Raw genomic sequence first — 16,799 nt, 5'->3', positions numbered from 1 at the left:
TCTCTCCATATGGGTCAGCATCTGTCCCAGGGCTACATCTTCTCTGAAGCAAATTTTAAATGTTATGAATAGGCTTCGAGAAGAACAAAGAAAAAGTGCCACAAAGCCTGAATGATACAGGCTGCCTTAATTAATCTCTGCCCCTGAAACCACACACAGCTCACTGCAGAGTTCCCGCTGTGAAGAGCACTGGAGAATTTTTGTAGTTTGATCTCATCGAGCCAGGTGCTACTAAAGAATGGGCTGTGTCTCATTATACCCTGACTTGAAGGAAGTGTATACAATCTGGGCATGCTGGGGACTAAGCTGCAAGACTTCAAGAGTCTCCAGCGCTCACCACCTGCCGAGGAGAACACTGAGAAAACTGAGAACTACAACTTTGGGGGACATTTTAGCTCTCTAATATTTCAACAAATGTTCTTGCCAGGGTGCTGTGGGGAAGATGCTCTGAAGGAGGATCCAAGGGCGTCATTAAATCAGAGCAGAGTGAAGACTGAGAGCCTCCTTGAAGAGAAGTCAACAAGGTAAACTATATTGTTTGTGAAATTACTCATAACAGACTTGACTCAAGGCCACTTTAAATAGAGCTAGATAGCTGTGTTAAAGAGTTTTGTACTGAGAGAAATCAATTTTGCGTCTTTAATGTTGGCCATGACAATGGCTGTCCTAACATCTGAGACAGGGAGACTCTGATGAGGAAACAGATCTTGCCGCAGGGGGCACGATACCCACCTCTCCATGCTCAAGTGGCACCAATCTGGAATAATAGGAGGTGCAGATCACTTCATCATCAGCCCTGTAGGTGGGCGGCCCTCGTCTTGGAGTTATATTGTAACGAGACAAACACTCTGAGTCGCTGACTGCATAATACTGCCAGGGGCTGAACGTGGTGCCATCTAGAGAACGCTCCAAAATCCAGTTTCCGGGCCGAGGGGCATTGGCAGCTTTAATGATGACATATGCAACTTGAAAGACCTGAAACAAAGACAGTGAAAAGTCTCAATCCAGAATCGATATAAGCCAGGCACAGAATGAGAGCCACTGCGTGATCTCACGTAAAGGTAGAGTCTAAGATAGTTGAACTTAGAATCAGACAGTAGAGTGGTGGCTGCCAGGAGCTGTGGGGAGAGGGGAATAGGGAGGTGGTGGTCAATGCATACAAAGTTTCAGTTATGCAAGATGAATAAGTTCTGGAGATACAATGGATGATAACAATACTGTACAGTATACTAGAAATTTATGTATTAAAAGGGTAGATCTTATGTATGCTCATCATATACACAAAAGGGTAGCTATGTGAAGTGATAAATATATTAGTTATCTGGATTGTGATGGATGATTCTTTCATAGTGTATATGTATATCAAATCAAGTTGTATACCTTAAATATATACAATAATTTTTTTAAAAAAATAGAATCAGTAGCAGCTGTTTAAAAACAAAAGTGCATCTGGAGAGAACTGGTATACATTGGTTGCCAAAATCGAAGCTCTGGAGTATAACTGCTCATACATGTTAATCAGAAATGTGTCTTGTGAATAATCTCCTAGTAGCATTTGCTTTCAGAATAAACTCAAAAAGTACAAATAAATTTGTAGGATTATTATTATTAACAATATTGGTATGAACACAAGAGCTTGTTCTTGTTTCCAGTGTCTTTATTTGGATCCTGAAAGATACTAGTGTTATGTTACATTAACAGTAGTGTTAAAAGTATTTTTATAGTGATTTGGAGATAACACATCTAAATATGAGAAAAAAGTCAGCCCACTACACATCTCCAGAACGGCTAAAATCCAAAACACTGACAACACCAAATGCTGGGAAGGCTGTGGAGCAACAGGAATTCTCATTCATTTCCAGTAGGAATGTAAAATGGCACATCCTCTTTGGAAGATAGTTTGGCAGTTTCTTACAAAACTAAACATGCTCGCCATCCTCAGTAGTAAAAATGCTCACCATACTCAGCAGTCATGCTCCTGGGGATTTACCCAAATGAACTGAAAACTTAGGTCCTCACAAAAACCTGCACCACCATTGCCAAAACTTGGAAGCAACCAAGATGTCCTCTAACGGGTAAACAGAAACACATGCTATGGTGCATCCAGACCATGGAATATTAAGATAAAAAGAACGAATTCTCAAGCCACAAAAAGACATGAAGAAACCTTGAATGCATATTACTGGCTGGGTGCAGTGGCTCATGCCTGTAATTCCAGCCCTTTGGGAGGCCAAGGCTGGTGGATCTCCTGAGCTCAGGAGTTTGAGACCACCCAGAGCAACGTGGTAAAACCCCGTCTCTACTAAAATACAAAAAAATTAGGTGGGTGTGGTGGCACGTGCCTGTAGTCCCTGCTACTCAGGAGGCTGAGCCATGAGAATCACTTGAGCCCCAGAGGCAGAGGTTATGAGGAGCCGAGATTGCGCCACTGCACCCCAGCTTGGGCTACAGAGTGATACTCTGTCTCAAAAAAAAAAAAAAAAGAAAGAAAGGCTAGGCACCGGGCTGGCTCACGCCTGTAATCCCAGCACTTGGGGAGTCCGTGGCAGACAGATCAGCTGAGGTCAGGAATTCGAGACTCGCCTGACCAACACGGTGAAACCACATCTCTACTAAATACAAAAAAATCAGCCAGCCGTGGAGGTGCATGCATGTAATCCCAGCTACTTTTGAGGCTGAGGCAGGAGAACCGCTTGAACCTGGAAAGTAGAGGTTGCAGTGGGTCGAGATTGAACCATTGCACTCCAGCCTGAGCAATAAGAGAGAAACTCTGTTTCAGAAAATAAATAAATAGGCTGGGTGTGGAGGCTCAAACCTGTAATCCTAGCACTTTGGGAGGCCGAGGCAGATGGATCATGAGGTCAGGAGATCGAGACCATCCTGGCTAACATGGTGAAACCCCGTCTCTACTAAAAATACAAAAAAATTATCTGGGCACGGTGGTGCATGCCTGTAGTCCAGCTACTCGGGAGGCTGAGGCAGGAGAATCGCTTGAACCTGGGAGGCGGAGGTTGCAGTGAGCTGAGATCGTGCCACTGCACTCCAGCCCGGGTGACAGAGCAAGATTCCATCTCAAAAATAATAAATAAATACACACATACATACATACATACATACATACATACATATTACTAAGTGAAAGAAGCCAATCTGAAAAGGCTCCACACTGTATGGTTCCAACTGTATGACATTATGACAAAGGCAAAATGATGAAGACAGCAAAATGATCAGTGGCTACCTGCGTCTCAGAGGGAGGGAAGGAGATGAATAGGTGGAGCACAAGAGATGTTTAGGGCAATGAAACCATCCTGTATGATACTTTAATGGTAGGAACATGTCATTACACATTTGTCTAAACACACAGAATGTACAACACCAAGAGGGAACCCTCATGTAAACTATACACTCAACAATAATAATGCATCAATATTGTCTCATCAGTGATGACAAATGCACCTTTCGAATGAAATATGGTAATAGTGGGAGAAACTGGAGAGGAAGGAGAGAGTGAGGAGTATGCAACTTTGTACTTTCTGCTCATTTTTCTATAAATGCAAAACCGTTCCAAAAATGTCTATTAATGGAAAAAAATTAAAAGTCAGAGTAATGAGGAAACAAACTGGGGAGAAAAATGAATGTAGATGACTATTATCAGCAGGAGGAGACTAGGCAGACAAATCCTGGATTTGGAAGGGACCCTGGTAGATATCTAGCCCAAAATCTAGCACTGAGAAGGAATTATCTCTCCAAAAACCCCAGGCCTTCTCCAAGTACTTCCAGTGACAGGAAATTCATTAGCTCCTAAGACAGTCCTTTTGTTTTAAGACAACTCCTTCATTAGAGGATTTTTTTTTTTTTTTTTTTTTTTTTTTTTTTTGAGACAAGGTCGGACTCTGTTGTCCAGGCTGCTGGAGTGCAGTGGCACGATATCAGCTCACTGCAGTCCCAACCTCCTGGGCTCAAGTGATCCTCCCACCTCAGCCTCCAGAGTGACACGCACTACCACACCTGGCTAATTTTTGTATTTTTTTGCGGGACAGGGTCTTGCTACGTTGCCCAGGCTGGTCTCAAACACCTGGGCTCAAGTGGTCCACCCACCTCGACCTCCCAAAGTGCTTGGATTATAGCCTTGAGCCACTGTGCCTGGCCAGAGAATCTTTTTTACATTGATTCAAGCTCCCCTATAACATTCTACATGCCGGAGCAGCAGAAAAGATCTTTCTGTAACTGTCCTTCAAGTATCTACACTTTCATGTAACTGTCCTTCAAGTATCTGAACATAGCTATCATATATCACCTCCAGAATCTCTCGTTTTTCTCCTTAATATTCTGATTTCCTGAAAACATTCATCATTTAACAGGACATCCTTGCCTTGTCATAAGGCTCTGGACATAACCTTATTTTAAAATGCAGCTCCCAGGAATTGAATAGAGAACTCTAAACGTTTTCTGAACTGTGAAGAACGTAGTAAAAATATCACACCCCTGTTTTAGTTATTCAGCCTTAGCAAGCACTCACTTTTCTGAGAGTAAACTTAGATTACTGACTCAGGTCGCGGTAGCAAGCAACAATAACCAAAACATGCCTTTCTCCGTGTAAACTACTGACTCCAGACTTCCTTTAACCCAGCTGGATACAGGTGATTTTTTAAAAAACCAAACTCCAGCACTTTTAATTTGTAAAATAGATATGCAATACATGTGTGTAAATGTACCTCTAAACATGCGTGTGTACAGCTGACGCTTGAACAATACGGGTTTAAACTACATAGGTCCACTTATAAACGAACTTTTTTGTGTGCTTCTGCCACCCCTGAGACAGCAAAACCAACCCCTCTTCCTCCTCCTCCTCACCCTACTCCATGTGAAGATGACAGGGATGAGGACCTTGATGGATCCACGTCCACTTAATAATAGTAAATACAATATTGTCTCTTCCTTACAATTTTAATAACAATTTCTTTTCTCTAGCTTACTTTATTGTAAGAATATACCATAAACACACAACACATAAGTACATACATAATACATAATACAATACATACAACACATAAAATATGTGTTAGCTGTTTATGTTACCAGCAAGGCTTCAAGTCAATAGTAGGCTATTAGTAGTTAAGTATTTTAGGGAAGTCAAATGTTATTCATGGATCTTTTGACTGCATTGGGAGTTGGCACCCCAACCCTCAAGTTATTCAAGGGTCAGCTGTATGTGTGTGTGTGTAAATATATATATATGTATATATAAAAATTTAGGCCAGGTGCGGTGGCTCACGCCTGTAATCTCAGCACTTTGGGAGGCCGAGGTGGGCAGATCAATCGAGGTCAGGAGTTCGAGACCAGCCTGGCCAACATGGTGAAACCCCATCTCTACTAAAAAAATACAAATATTAGCTGGGTGTAGTGGTGCATGCCTGTAATCCCAGCTACTTGGGAGGCCAAGGCCAGAGAATTGCTTGAACCTGGGAGGCAGAGGTTGCAGTGAGCCAAGATCACACCACCACTGCACTCCCAGCCTGGGTGACAGAGCGAGACTCCATCTCAAAAAAAAAAAAAAAAAAAAAAAAAAAAAAAAAATTCACCCATGTACACACACATACACCTATATGTGTATGTTTTGGGAAGTAAGTTGTTAATTTACTGAGTCTCATTGCCTGGGTTTTCTTGGGTTTTATTTCTTTGCTTTTCTTTTCCCTGATTCTGGAATTCCATAAAATCAATAGGGACTAATAATTCTATCTCATTATAGTAACTCTTTCCACCTGCCAGGAACGTTCTCCAATGGACTTCAGTGTGCAAGTGATTTCAGGGAGTCGGATGTTTTGGCTATCTCTGTGCTTGTGCTGCTTTCCTTTCAAAGACAACTGCCGTTTCTAAAGCACATTTAGAAGTGAAATAAGGGCCGGGTGCGGTGGCTCGTGCCTGTAATCCCAGCACTTTGGGAGGCCAAGGTGGGCGGATCATGAGGTCAGGAGATTGAGACCATCCTAGCTAATACGGTGAAGCCCTGTCTCTACTAAAAATACAAAAAATTAGCTGGGCGTGATGGCAGGTGCCTGTACTCCCAGCTACTCGGGAGGCTGAGGCAGGAGAATGGCGTGAACCCGGGAGGCGGAGCTTGCAGTGAGTGGAGCTTGCAGTTGAGTGGAAGCTTGCAGTGAGTGGAGCTTGCAGTGAGTGGAGCTTGCAGTTGAGTGGAAGCTTGCAGTGACTGGAAGCTTGCAGTGAGTGGAAGCTTGCAGTGAGTGGAGCTTGCAGTTGAGTGGAAGCTTGCAGTGAGTGGAAGCTTGCGCCACTGCACTCCAGCCTGGGTGACAGAGTGAGACTCTGTCTCAAAAAAAAAAAAAAAAAAAAAAAAAAAAGAAGTGAAATAATGTGTTCAGGGGCTTTGACAAGGAGGACAAGGGAGAACATTCTCATAGCTACTCAACACTGTCCAATTTTTTTGTAAATGTTTGCATCATAAAAGTTGAACTCTATGAATATGTGGGCTGTGATCATTCATTACTGCTGCACATGTGAAACTCGACTTCACAAAGCAGAGGCGCCACATGAGCCAGGATGATCAGGCAGCCCATTTGGGAGGGAGAGAAGGCAAGGTCATTTATAAAGACATCTGAAACAGAATTACTTTCTGTCTTCCAGTTTCACATTTGAAAATGGAAAGAACTAACAAGTTTACCACGTGCATGTTAAGAGCTTTACACATGTATCATCATCCCAAACAACCCATTATTGTTTTTGTGCCCATTTTACACATTTGGAAACTGAAGAAAAGAGAGGTCAAGGAACAAACTACTGAGTTCCAGGTCCCCAAAGAAACCAAGTGGTGTCAACTCCAGAGCCCTTCAGCCACCCTGCGTACTGCCTGCCCCCAAATGTTCACACACACATAGGGTTACTGAACTTTTGTTTTTGTAATGCCAAGAAACAAACTAACAAAAAGATTCCTACATTCACTTGGAGACCAGGTTCATGTCTTAAGTACAGTGGCAACTCTTCCAGATATTCTGCTGAGTTGGGGAAGAGGATGGAGAGTGTGCAAGAAACAAAAATTAATGACTTCTAACGCCATGAAGCACTTTCTGTGGCCAGTGCCAATGCCATGTGCTTCATTAGAATTATTAATGGTTTGAATTTTTTTTTTTTTTTTTTTGAGACAGTGTCTCGCCCTGTCGCCCAGACTGGAGTACAGTGGCGTGATCTCGGCTCACTGCAACCTCCGACGCCTGGATTCAAGTGGTTCTCCTGCCTCAGCCTCCGGAGTAGCTGGGATTACAGGTGCACGCCGCCACGTCCAGCTAATTTTTGCATTTTTAGTACAGATGGGGTTTTACCATGTTGGCCAGGCTGGTCTCAAACTCCTGACCTCAAATGATCCATGCCTCTCAAAGTGCTGGGATTAAAGACATGAGGTACCATGCCTCAACAACTCTTTGAATTCTTACAACTACATTCTTCTTACGAAGTAAGTACTGTCATTTCCCCCCATTACAGATGAGGAAATTGGGGCACAGAAAGGTTAGGTAATCTTCCCAGTATCTTACAGGTGCTGAACTGTATACAGCAGGGCTTGAACCCAGGCAGTTTGTACTCTTAAGCACTATGCCGTGCTACTTCTAGATATTGCAAAGAAAAGGAAAGAAATCCCAGGCTGAGACAACTGGTAAGTCCTAATCCAGTTTTTCCACCCTTTTACTTCTACCATTGTCATTCCTTTCTTTCCTTCCTTCTTTCCTTCCTTTTCCTTCCTTCCTTCCTTCCTTCCTTCCTTCCTTCCTTCCTTCCTTCTCTTTCTCTTTCTCTTTCTCTTTCTCTCTTTCTTTCTTTTTCTCTCTCTGTTCCTTTTTTTTTTTGATATAAGATCTTACTCTATCACCCAGGCTGGAGTGCAGTAGCATGGTCACAGCTCACTACAGCCTTGACCTCCTGGGCTCAAGAGATTCTCCCACCTCAGCCGGCCAAATCACTGGAACCGCAGACAAGCCACATGATGCCTGGCTAATTTTTTTAAATTTTCTTCGTAGTCATGGGATCTCACTACATTGCCCAGGCTGGTCTTGAACTCTTGGGCTAAAGTGATCCACTCACCTTGGCCTCCCAAAGTGCCGTGATTACAGATGTGAACTACCGCACCCAGCCCAGAATTATTTCAATACCATGTGTCAGTATTTTATCAACCTTTTGCCAGCTTTTATTCTGAGAGCTTAGTCATATGTTAGAAAATGATACCAAACGGAAAAACAATCATAGCGAAAAACTTTAGGACGAACTTTCAAGGGAGGAGTTAGTTAACTTTTATCTTGATCAAAGCCTTCCTTAGGATGTTGGCCATTGTTCCCACAATCTCTCAACAGCCCTCAAGGTCCCCAAACTGGAGACCAGGACACAAACTAGGGGTCCTGAGGGTGCTGAGTCTGATAAAGAGGAAACGGGGGCTATAAAGACTCTAAATACAACAACTCATCTTCATTTTGCCCCGTTATAGGCTGAACTGTTTCCCCCAAAATGCATACATTGAAGTTCTAACTTCCAGTAGCTGAGAACATGGCTGTATCTGGTGACAGGGTCTTTAAAGAGGTGATTAAGTTAAATGAGGTCATTGCAGTGGGCCCTATGTCAATATTTCTGGTGTCATAAGAAAAGCAGATTAGGACACGGACAGTACAGAGGGAAGACCCTGTGAGGACTCAGGGAGGAGAAGCCACTATGAGCCAGAAGAGACCGACTCTGCTGACACCTTTACCTTACACTTCAGCCTCCAGAACTGTGAGGACGTCAGTGTCTCTTGCTTGAGCTGCCCAGTCGGTGCTACTTGTTACAGCAGTCCAAGCTGATTAATACAGGCCCAATTCACCAATCATGTGTTGACAAATTGGTCTTACACATAAAGTAGGAAAACTGAAGGATTTTCTGTTAGTATGTAGAACTTTTTTTTCTTTTTGAGACGAAGTTTCTCTCTTGTCACCCAGGCTGGAGTGCAGTGGTGCAATCTCGGCTCACTGCAATCTCTGCCTCCTGGGTTCAAGCGATTCTCCTGCCTCAGCCTCCTGAGTAGCTGGCATTACAGGTGCACACCACCATGCCCAGCTAATGTTTGTATTTTTAGTAGAGATGGGGTTTCATCATGTTGGCCAGGATGGTCTCGAACTCCTGACCTCAGGTGATCCACTCGCCTTGGCCTCCTAAAGTGCTGGGATTACAGGCATGAGCCACTGTGCCTGGCCGGTATATAGAATATTAAACCCTTGTCCCAATAAAATCCACAATATTTCTTTTGCCCTTTTTTTGCATGGTTGACTAAACTGCCTTTTCTCTGGATTTAAGGTTGGCTGAACACAAACTGATGATGCAGGGGTTCTCACTAGACTCAGAGTCAATATAGTCTTGCTAAACCTGCAGCTGATACAGCCATTTTTAAATCCACTTTCATCACGATTTTCCACCAAGTAGCCTTTGTTAATGATCACTGGAATGCACATAAACAGTGTCACATAAATAAAGTAGGCACACATCAAACGCCACTCTCTAAAAAGGAATCCAGACAGGAATGTTCATGTGGGCCTCAATCTTAACTTAAATATATAAAATCCATCTCAGGCACAGATGTCTAAAAAATACAGATAACTGAATTTTCCAGCATCAGAGGTCAACTTCCCATGTGCAGAGAGAAGTGAAGCCGCTCCTCTCCACAGAAAGTGCAGCTGTTCTCCGCAGGCTCTCAGGAAATCTACAGGGTTCAATACCAGGCACGACTCCCCTCTGAAAATTCTCCATAGAAGAACCTACCTGCCTCCATGGTGGTAACTGAACAGTGAATGAAGAGAAAATGAATGTTTTCTCTCTTGCATGAAGGAAATGAACTCTTCCCAGACAAAAGAGATTTAGATGAACAGTTAAGTACGTTTGATAAATAATATTGCTCAATTATCCCTGTGAAAGTGGCGATTTTGTGCTAAGCTTTATGCCTCATGAAATTATTAGAGAATGAAATGCAAAATGACCATTTGAATTAATACTTACTACTCATGAATAAAGAAGCAGTTATTTCATAGGAGCCTAATGACTAACGCAGATATGGCTCACTTCCAGTTTTACAGTGTGTCAGTCACCAAAGCACTTCAGTCAATCGATCAGCACGTGAAGTGACAAAAAAAACTAGGAAAACCAGAGATGCTCGGGAGCTGAGAGGGAAGGAAGGATGCCTGCGATACACATTTTAAACACAGTTCTCAGAGCAATTACTTGAAAGGTCATTTATGGTATATTTCAGTTGGCAGTTTTCACTGTTATCTCCTCATTGTAGGAGCAGTATACTCAATTAATGACCAAAAAAACCCAGCTTCGTAAATGAGAAGAACATTTTAGAATAAAACGTGATTTGTTTCTCTTTAAATTTGGTGCTGCCATTAGACGTGCAAAATAAACATGTCCCAAAATTAAAACAAAACAAAACATGTCCTTGTCCAGTAACTTTTCTCTTTTTTCCTCATTTTCTTTTGGCTTTTTGTTTTGATTAGGGGAGGAGAGACAAGCTGCCAATAGTGATAAATTTAGATCAAGCAGATTTCTTTCCTTAAAATTCTTAAAATTCATGTCTCGGACAGGACAATCCAGGAATGCTCCCTTCAGAACTATCCTGAGATACTTAAAGAGGACGTTGAAGAAAAGTCAAAGTAAGAAAGACGATTGCTGACAAATAGAGGGCACAGAGATACGAGCCCATTTAAAACGTAAATAGTAACCCATGATAGTAATCTGGAGATAGGAAAGGAATACTTCGAACACCCATCAGAAGCAGTTTTGTCTTCTATCAGTTAGAAAAGCGATTTCAGAAGAAGCCCACCTGCAAGCTGACCCACGGTCCAGGTGCCACCATTTCCATTTGAGGGTGACTAATAGAATTGTTGTTTTAAAAAAGCATGCAGGCTGGGGGTGGCGGCTCACGCCTGTAATCCCAGCACTTTGGGAGGCCAAGGTGGGCAGACTGCTTGAGCCCAGGAATTTGAGACTAGCCTGGGCAACACGACAAAACCTCGTCTCTGCAAAAACTACAAAAAAAAATCATCCAGGCATGGTGGTGCACGCCTATAGTCCCAGTCATGGAGAGGCTGAAGTGGGAGGATCACCTGAGCCTGGGGAGTCAAGGCTGTGGTGAGTCGTGATGGTGCCGCTGCACTCCAGCCTGGGTGACAGAGCAAGACCCTGACCCTCATCCCCCGCAAAAGGTGCTGAACCGCTTTATCTAAGAAACAGAACAGACAAGTAAGAGGTTGGTTTCCATTCCTAGTCTCGATGTATTTCTCCCTATAATTGTTCCTATTGCTCAAGCTGACCAAGTGTTCTTGGCGATTTTGCTAAATTTGTGGAAAATTAGCTGGAACTACCTCAAAACCACAGCCAGACATGTCACCAAATGCTCTTTGTGGGGATCTTCATTTATTTTCCCCACCTTGTAAGATCCACGTGACAGCCAAGTGCCCCTAGAATGATATAAACCCACTTGTGAAATGCAGTTATAGGCCATTCTCAGATCTGAGACATCCAAAAAGCACCTTTTCTATTCCCCAACTCCTAACCATTCCCTTGGCCGGAACTATTGAGTTTTCACCTAGGAGTATCTTAGCCTTTGAAATCACACTAGGCTTTTCTCCAAAATGCAGTTCTCCATTTGTTCATGTTGGGACGGTGGTGGCAATGAATGGCATCCCTTCCTTCCTCTTCTGGCTGTGGAAGTAGGCTCAGAAATCTGTCATGAAGATTGGAAAAAGCAGTTTGCAATATTCCAGAAAAAAGCAAACTGGAGGATATGGTGTAGATGGGCGCAGCAGAAGCCTGCTCAACACACTCCCTCCTGCATCCCAGCCTGAGTGGATGCTTGTGGATCCACCCCAGAAGCTCTGTCCTGTGGGCCAGAACCTGTGCATCTGAGAACAGCCTGCACAGGAAAAGAAGAGCGCACACATGCCCTGGGGAAGAGAGTCAGCTGTCCCCAAGTGAAGACAATGGCTGCTCCTCCCTTGAGGAGAGGTGGGGGAGGGGTGAGCAAAGGAGCACTGCACATGGACACAGGAGACTGGGGACAAGGGACGCCACTGACAATTTTTCAATGAAGTTTTGTCCAGTCATCATTAACTGAGCATCTGCTTTGTCACAGGGACTACGCCAGGTGCCACAAATATGGCAGCAGATGGAAGGTCTATGTGACCCAATGCCCTGGTGGGAAAGCCAGAGGCTGACCAAGTCACCAGGGAGAAAGGCGGAGGCTATGAGAGTGTCTGGGTGTTGGGGGAAGGCCCATTAAGTTTGGAGAAGGCAGATAGTCAGGGAAGGCTTCCCTGAAGGTATCTCTGAAGCCAGATGGGAGATGTCCAGGTCACTGGAGCGAAGGTGAAGAAGGACAGAGTGGAACCCTGAGGGCAGAGCACAGAGGAAGGAGTGCAGAGACAGCAGGAGAGAGCCAGCGGGGGCCTGGTCAGGGCCATGGGCCATCACGCAGATCTTTGTGCACTGTGGTAAAACCCTTAGACCATCCCAGGACCTGAAACCAAGGAGCTACGGGGTCACCAGGGCTGAAAGTCACAGAATTGGATGTTGGTGCCTGGAAATCATGAGAGATGGTGGTGCTGACTGTAAACACCAAGAGACCAGGGCAGAGAGAAAAGAATGGGTCTGACGGGGTTTTCTGAAAGGTCAAAACGTGAGTGAGAAGGAAAACACAAAGAGGCCAAGCAGGGCCTTCCAGCTCTGATCAGATCCCTCTCTCCACTGTAGGAAGAGTACAGAGTTCTCTCCCACATGGCCCCAAAGCCCACACTTCCCCCTCTCTTGCCTCAGTCCCAGAGAATTTCTGGCTGAAAACTCAACTTCTTTTCATCTCTTCTTCTCCTAGTCCTCACATTGACCTGTTTTTGCCCCAGTTGATGGAGCGATGGCGAAGAGCTTACAGCTTGCATCCCTCCTTTTCATGCCTTATTATGAGAAAACACACGGGTGTCACACCCAATGACAGTAAAAGGGGCCCTTAATCATTAAGCCTCGAAAATCCAACAGGTGATACTGCCTAGAAAAGCTGTGCAAATCTGTACTTAATGAACTCCATTAAACATTAACCTTTTAGTTATACATTTACAACACCCAGAAACAATAATTATGTGTTCTTTCCTTCGGGCACTAAATCTAGCTGAATCGTTGATAGTTTCAGCACTAGAGAGATGAGAAAGTATTATTTCGTGTGTGTGTGTAAAATTTCACTTTTTATATGGATCTTTGGTCTATATTCTACTTGAAGATTCTCCTTTCTCTTTAGACACATCTAACTTCATTGAGTATCTAACTGACAAATCATCATACTTAAAGCTTATTTTTAAAAGAGAATATCCAAATATGTAGGACACATAATAGATAGGAAGGCTTTTGTTTATTTTTTTAAAAGATGCAGTGGGAATGTAAAATGGTGCGGGTACTATAGAAAACAGTACAGTGGTTCCTCAAAAAATTAAACATAGAACTACAATATGATGCAGAAATTCCTCTTCCAGGTATATATCCAGAAGAATGGAAAGCAGGGACTCAAACACACATACACACCAATGTTCACAGCAGCATTATTCACAATAGCTAAAAGGTGGAAACAGCCCAAGCATCCATCAATGGATGGATGGCTGAACAAAGTGCGGTCCATGCATACAATGGAATGTTATTCAGTCTTAAAAAGAAAGGACATTGTAATACATGCTGCAACACAGATAAACTTTGAGGACATTACGTATGCTAAGTGAAATAAGCCAGACAAAAGGACAAATAGAGTATGATTCCACTTATGTAAGCTTGATTACCCAGAGTAATCCAATTCATAGACAAAAGGTGAATGGAGGCTACCCAGGGCTGGGGGAAGAGAGGAACGTGGAGTTGGTGTTTAAGGGGTAAAGAGTTTCCGTTTGGGAAGATGAAAAAGTTCTGGGGATGGATGGTGGTGATGGTTGCACAATGTACTTAATGTCACCGAACTGCACACTTAAAAATGGTTAAAATGGCTGCCACAGCAGCCTCGAGTGCCCCGTCCCATCTGGCTCCCCCTGCTGATGTCTAGTGTTTTTTTCTCTCTCCTGTCCTTGTGTTGAAGGCAAGAAACGAGGTGGCAGGCCCCCATTCCCTCCCTACTCTGACAGCAGGATTACACGTTGTGTATTGTAAATTTTTTTCGTTTATTTTGTTCTGAAATTAAAGTATGCAAAATAAAGAATATGCCATTTTTATACAAAAAAAAAAGGTTACAATGGTAAATTTTATGTTATGCATATTTTACAACACCACCCCCTCCAAAAAAAAAGAGATGAGAAGTGAATGGTATGAAGATTCAACCTTGTGAAAGACTGAGCTGTCTAAGTTGCAAATGAGTAGGAATGTAGTATTTCTAGGCAGGGGCCAACTCCATAGAAACCAATTAAGTCAGCAGAGGTCAAGCAAACAGCTCCAAGGGGATGTTTGAAATCTTATCTTTCTCATGACCTGATTTCGGTCACATTCTTTCTGAGCTCTGGCAAGGCATGACGATACTTCACAAAATACAAAATCAGAGCCCCAAACTCAGGGCTTTACAGTGGAAGACCCACTGTTTACACAATGCTTTCTCCTTGGTGGCATTTCCTGAGCAGCACGGTGACCTCAGGCAGCCCCACCTCTTGCCTGGCTCAGTCTATAAGACTGATAAAAGACTGGATAAAGTTGTAAATGATCCTAAACATTGTTCATCCCAATGGAGACCTACTAAGTGGTTATTTAACTGGCATTTTTTTCGTGCTTCTGTCATATGAAGAACACAGATAAATATCTTCTGATTACATACCATTAAATAGTAGGAAAAGCAAAGCTTCTTAAATTATATTGACAATTCTCATGATAGTCTTGTAAATACTATGGAGGAAAAGGTCTTAGGAACTGTTGAAACTGCACTGGATCAGTCACTTGCTCTTAAAAGGGTGATAAAGAACAGTCAAGGCCAGGCGCGGTGGCTCACGCCTGTAATCCCAGCACCTTGGAGGGCCAAGGCAGGTGGATCACGAGGTCAGGAGATCAAGACCATCCTGGCTAACAGGGTGAAACCTCGTCTCTACTAAAAATACAAAAAAATTAGCCAGGTATGGTGTCACATGCCTACAGTCCCAGCTACTCAGGAGGCTGAGGCAGGAGAATCTCTTGAACTCAGGAGGCGGAGGTTGCAGTGAGCTGAGATGGCACCACTGCACTCCAACACGGGTGACAGAGCGAGACTGTCTCAAAAAAAAAAAAAAATGCTAGCCAAAATTTGATCCAAAAACTACTGTACAGAGGGGTGTGGGGGAATTCTCTGTACTTCCCATTCAATTTTTCTGTAAACCTAAAACTTCTCTAAAACATAGTCGATAATTTTTTTAAACACAGAAACAAACAATTACACATGTTCTAATAATTCTCAACTGATAAGAAAGCTTATGTTGGCCAGGTGCGGTGGCTCACACCTGTAATTCCAGCACTTTGGGAGGCCGAGGTGGGTGAATCACTTGAGGCCAGGAGTTCGAGACCAGCCTAGGCAGCATGGCAAAACCTCATCTCTACTCAGAATTCAAAAATTAGCCAGGTGTGGTGGCATGCACCTGTAGTCCCAGCTACTCAGGAGCCTGAGGCACAAGAATGACTGGAAGTGAGGAGGCAGAGGTTGCAGTGAGCCGAGATCACACCATTGTACTCCAGCCTGGGTGACAAAGTGAGACTGTCTCAAAAATCAGCCCAGTTGGCTGAACAGAAGCTAGTAAGTATAATAGTTTTAAAGCTTTACCAAATTTCCCAGGCCATCTCAGTTTGTACAGCTATGCCATCCAGCTAATTATCTGCAGGTTTAAATATGACCTCACGGTTTTCGCAGGTTCATTTCCAAAACGGACAGGCCAGAGTGAGCCAGTGCTTTCTAAGTGCCTGCATACAAATTGCAAAGAGACCACAGGTCTGAGGAGGTGCTCTGGCATCAACAGGCAGCTGTCCCAGTCACTAAGAAGTCTCCACCTTCATTGCACTTTGGCAGCCTGGTCATCTCACCAAAACCAACGCTTTCAGAGTTAGAATTCCACAATCACCACATTCCCCTGCAAAAAGGTAGTGATAGGTGAGTAATATATTTTTAATTTCCTATAGTCTAGAGAACTTTAAAACTACATTGAATGTTTTCCATGATTTAGGCTTAACATGACAAATCCAGAGGACAAATCCAGAGCATGACAAATCCAGAACTCTGGACACAGGATATAAAGAATGGGTTTCAAATATTGGACAGCAGGCAGCACGGGAAAGTGACTCCCGGGAGAAGAGCCCAGGATTGCTTTGCTTTCTGCCTAGAGGCACTTTCTGGACTGTGCTTTGTCAATGTTTTATAAAGTTAAATATACATATATCCTGTGGCCAGTTCCACTCTTAGAGAAATGAAAACATCCAGAAAGATGGATAAGAATGTCCGCAGCGGCATTTTTACAATAGACAAAAACTGGAAATACCCAGCAAGACAGTGGATAAATAAATGTTGGTATATCCATAAAGTGAAATACTACACAGAAACGAATGGAACAAGCCACTCATATAAGCAACGGCATGTGAATCTGACAAACCTCATGCTCAGAGAAAGAAGCCAGACACAAAAAAGGAAACACTGTGATTCCATGGATAAGAAGTCATCTCACAGGCAAAACTCTTCCAAAGGGAAAAAAAAATTCAGGACAGCGGTTCCTCTGGCTGCTGGGAGGGAGGAGAGCAAGTGGGGAATTGGCTGG

At 43.4% G+C, this 16,799-nt stretch overlaps 1 protein-coding gene across 1 annotated transcript in view; it reads right to left on the bottom strand.

Annotated features, from left to right (window-relative positions):
* Nucleotides 1–16,799, bottom strand: part of LAMA1 (laminin subunit alpha 1) — a 172,192-nt gene that overhangs the window by 103,204 nt on the left and 52,189 nt on the right. Inside the window, 1 exon segment of the mRNA XM_030926195.1 lies at nt 733–975. Coding sequence (XP_030782055.1) covers nt 733–975 — 243 coding nt within the window.

The sequence above is a fragment of the Rhinopithecus roxellana genome, chromosome 21, assembly GCF_007565055.1.
Source record: "Rhinopithecus roxellana isolate Shanxi Qingling chromosome 21, ASM756505v1, whole genome shotgun sequence".
Lineage (NCBI taxonomy): Eukaryota > Metazoa > Chordata > Mammalia > Primates > Cercopithecidae > Rhinopithecus > Rhinopithecus roxellana.
Note: the sequence above shows the minus strand (reverse complement) of the source record. Positions and strands in the feature narration are given on the sequence as shown.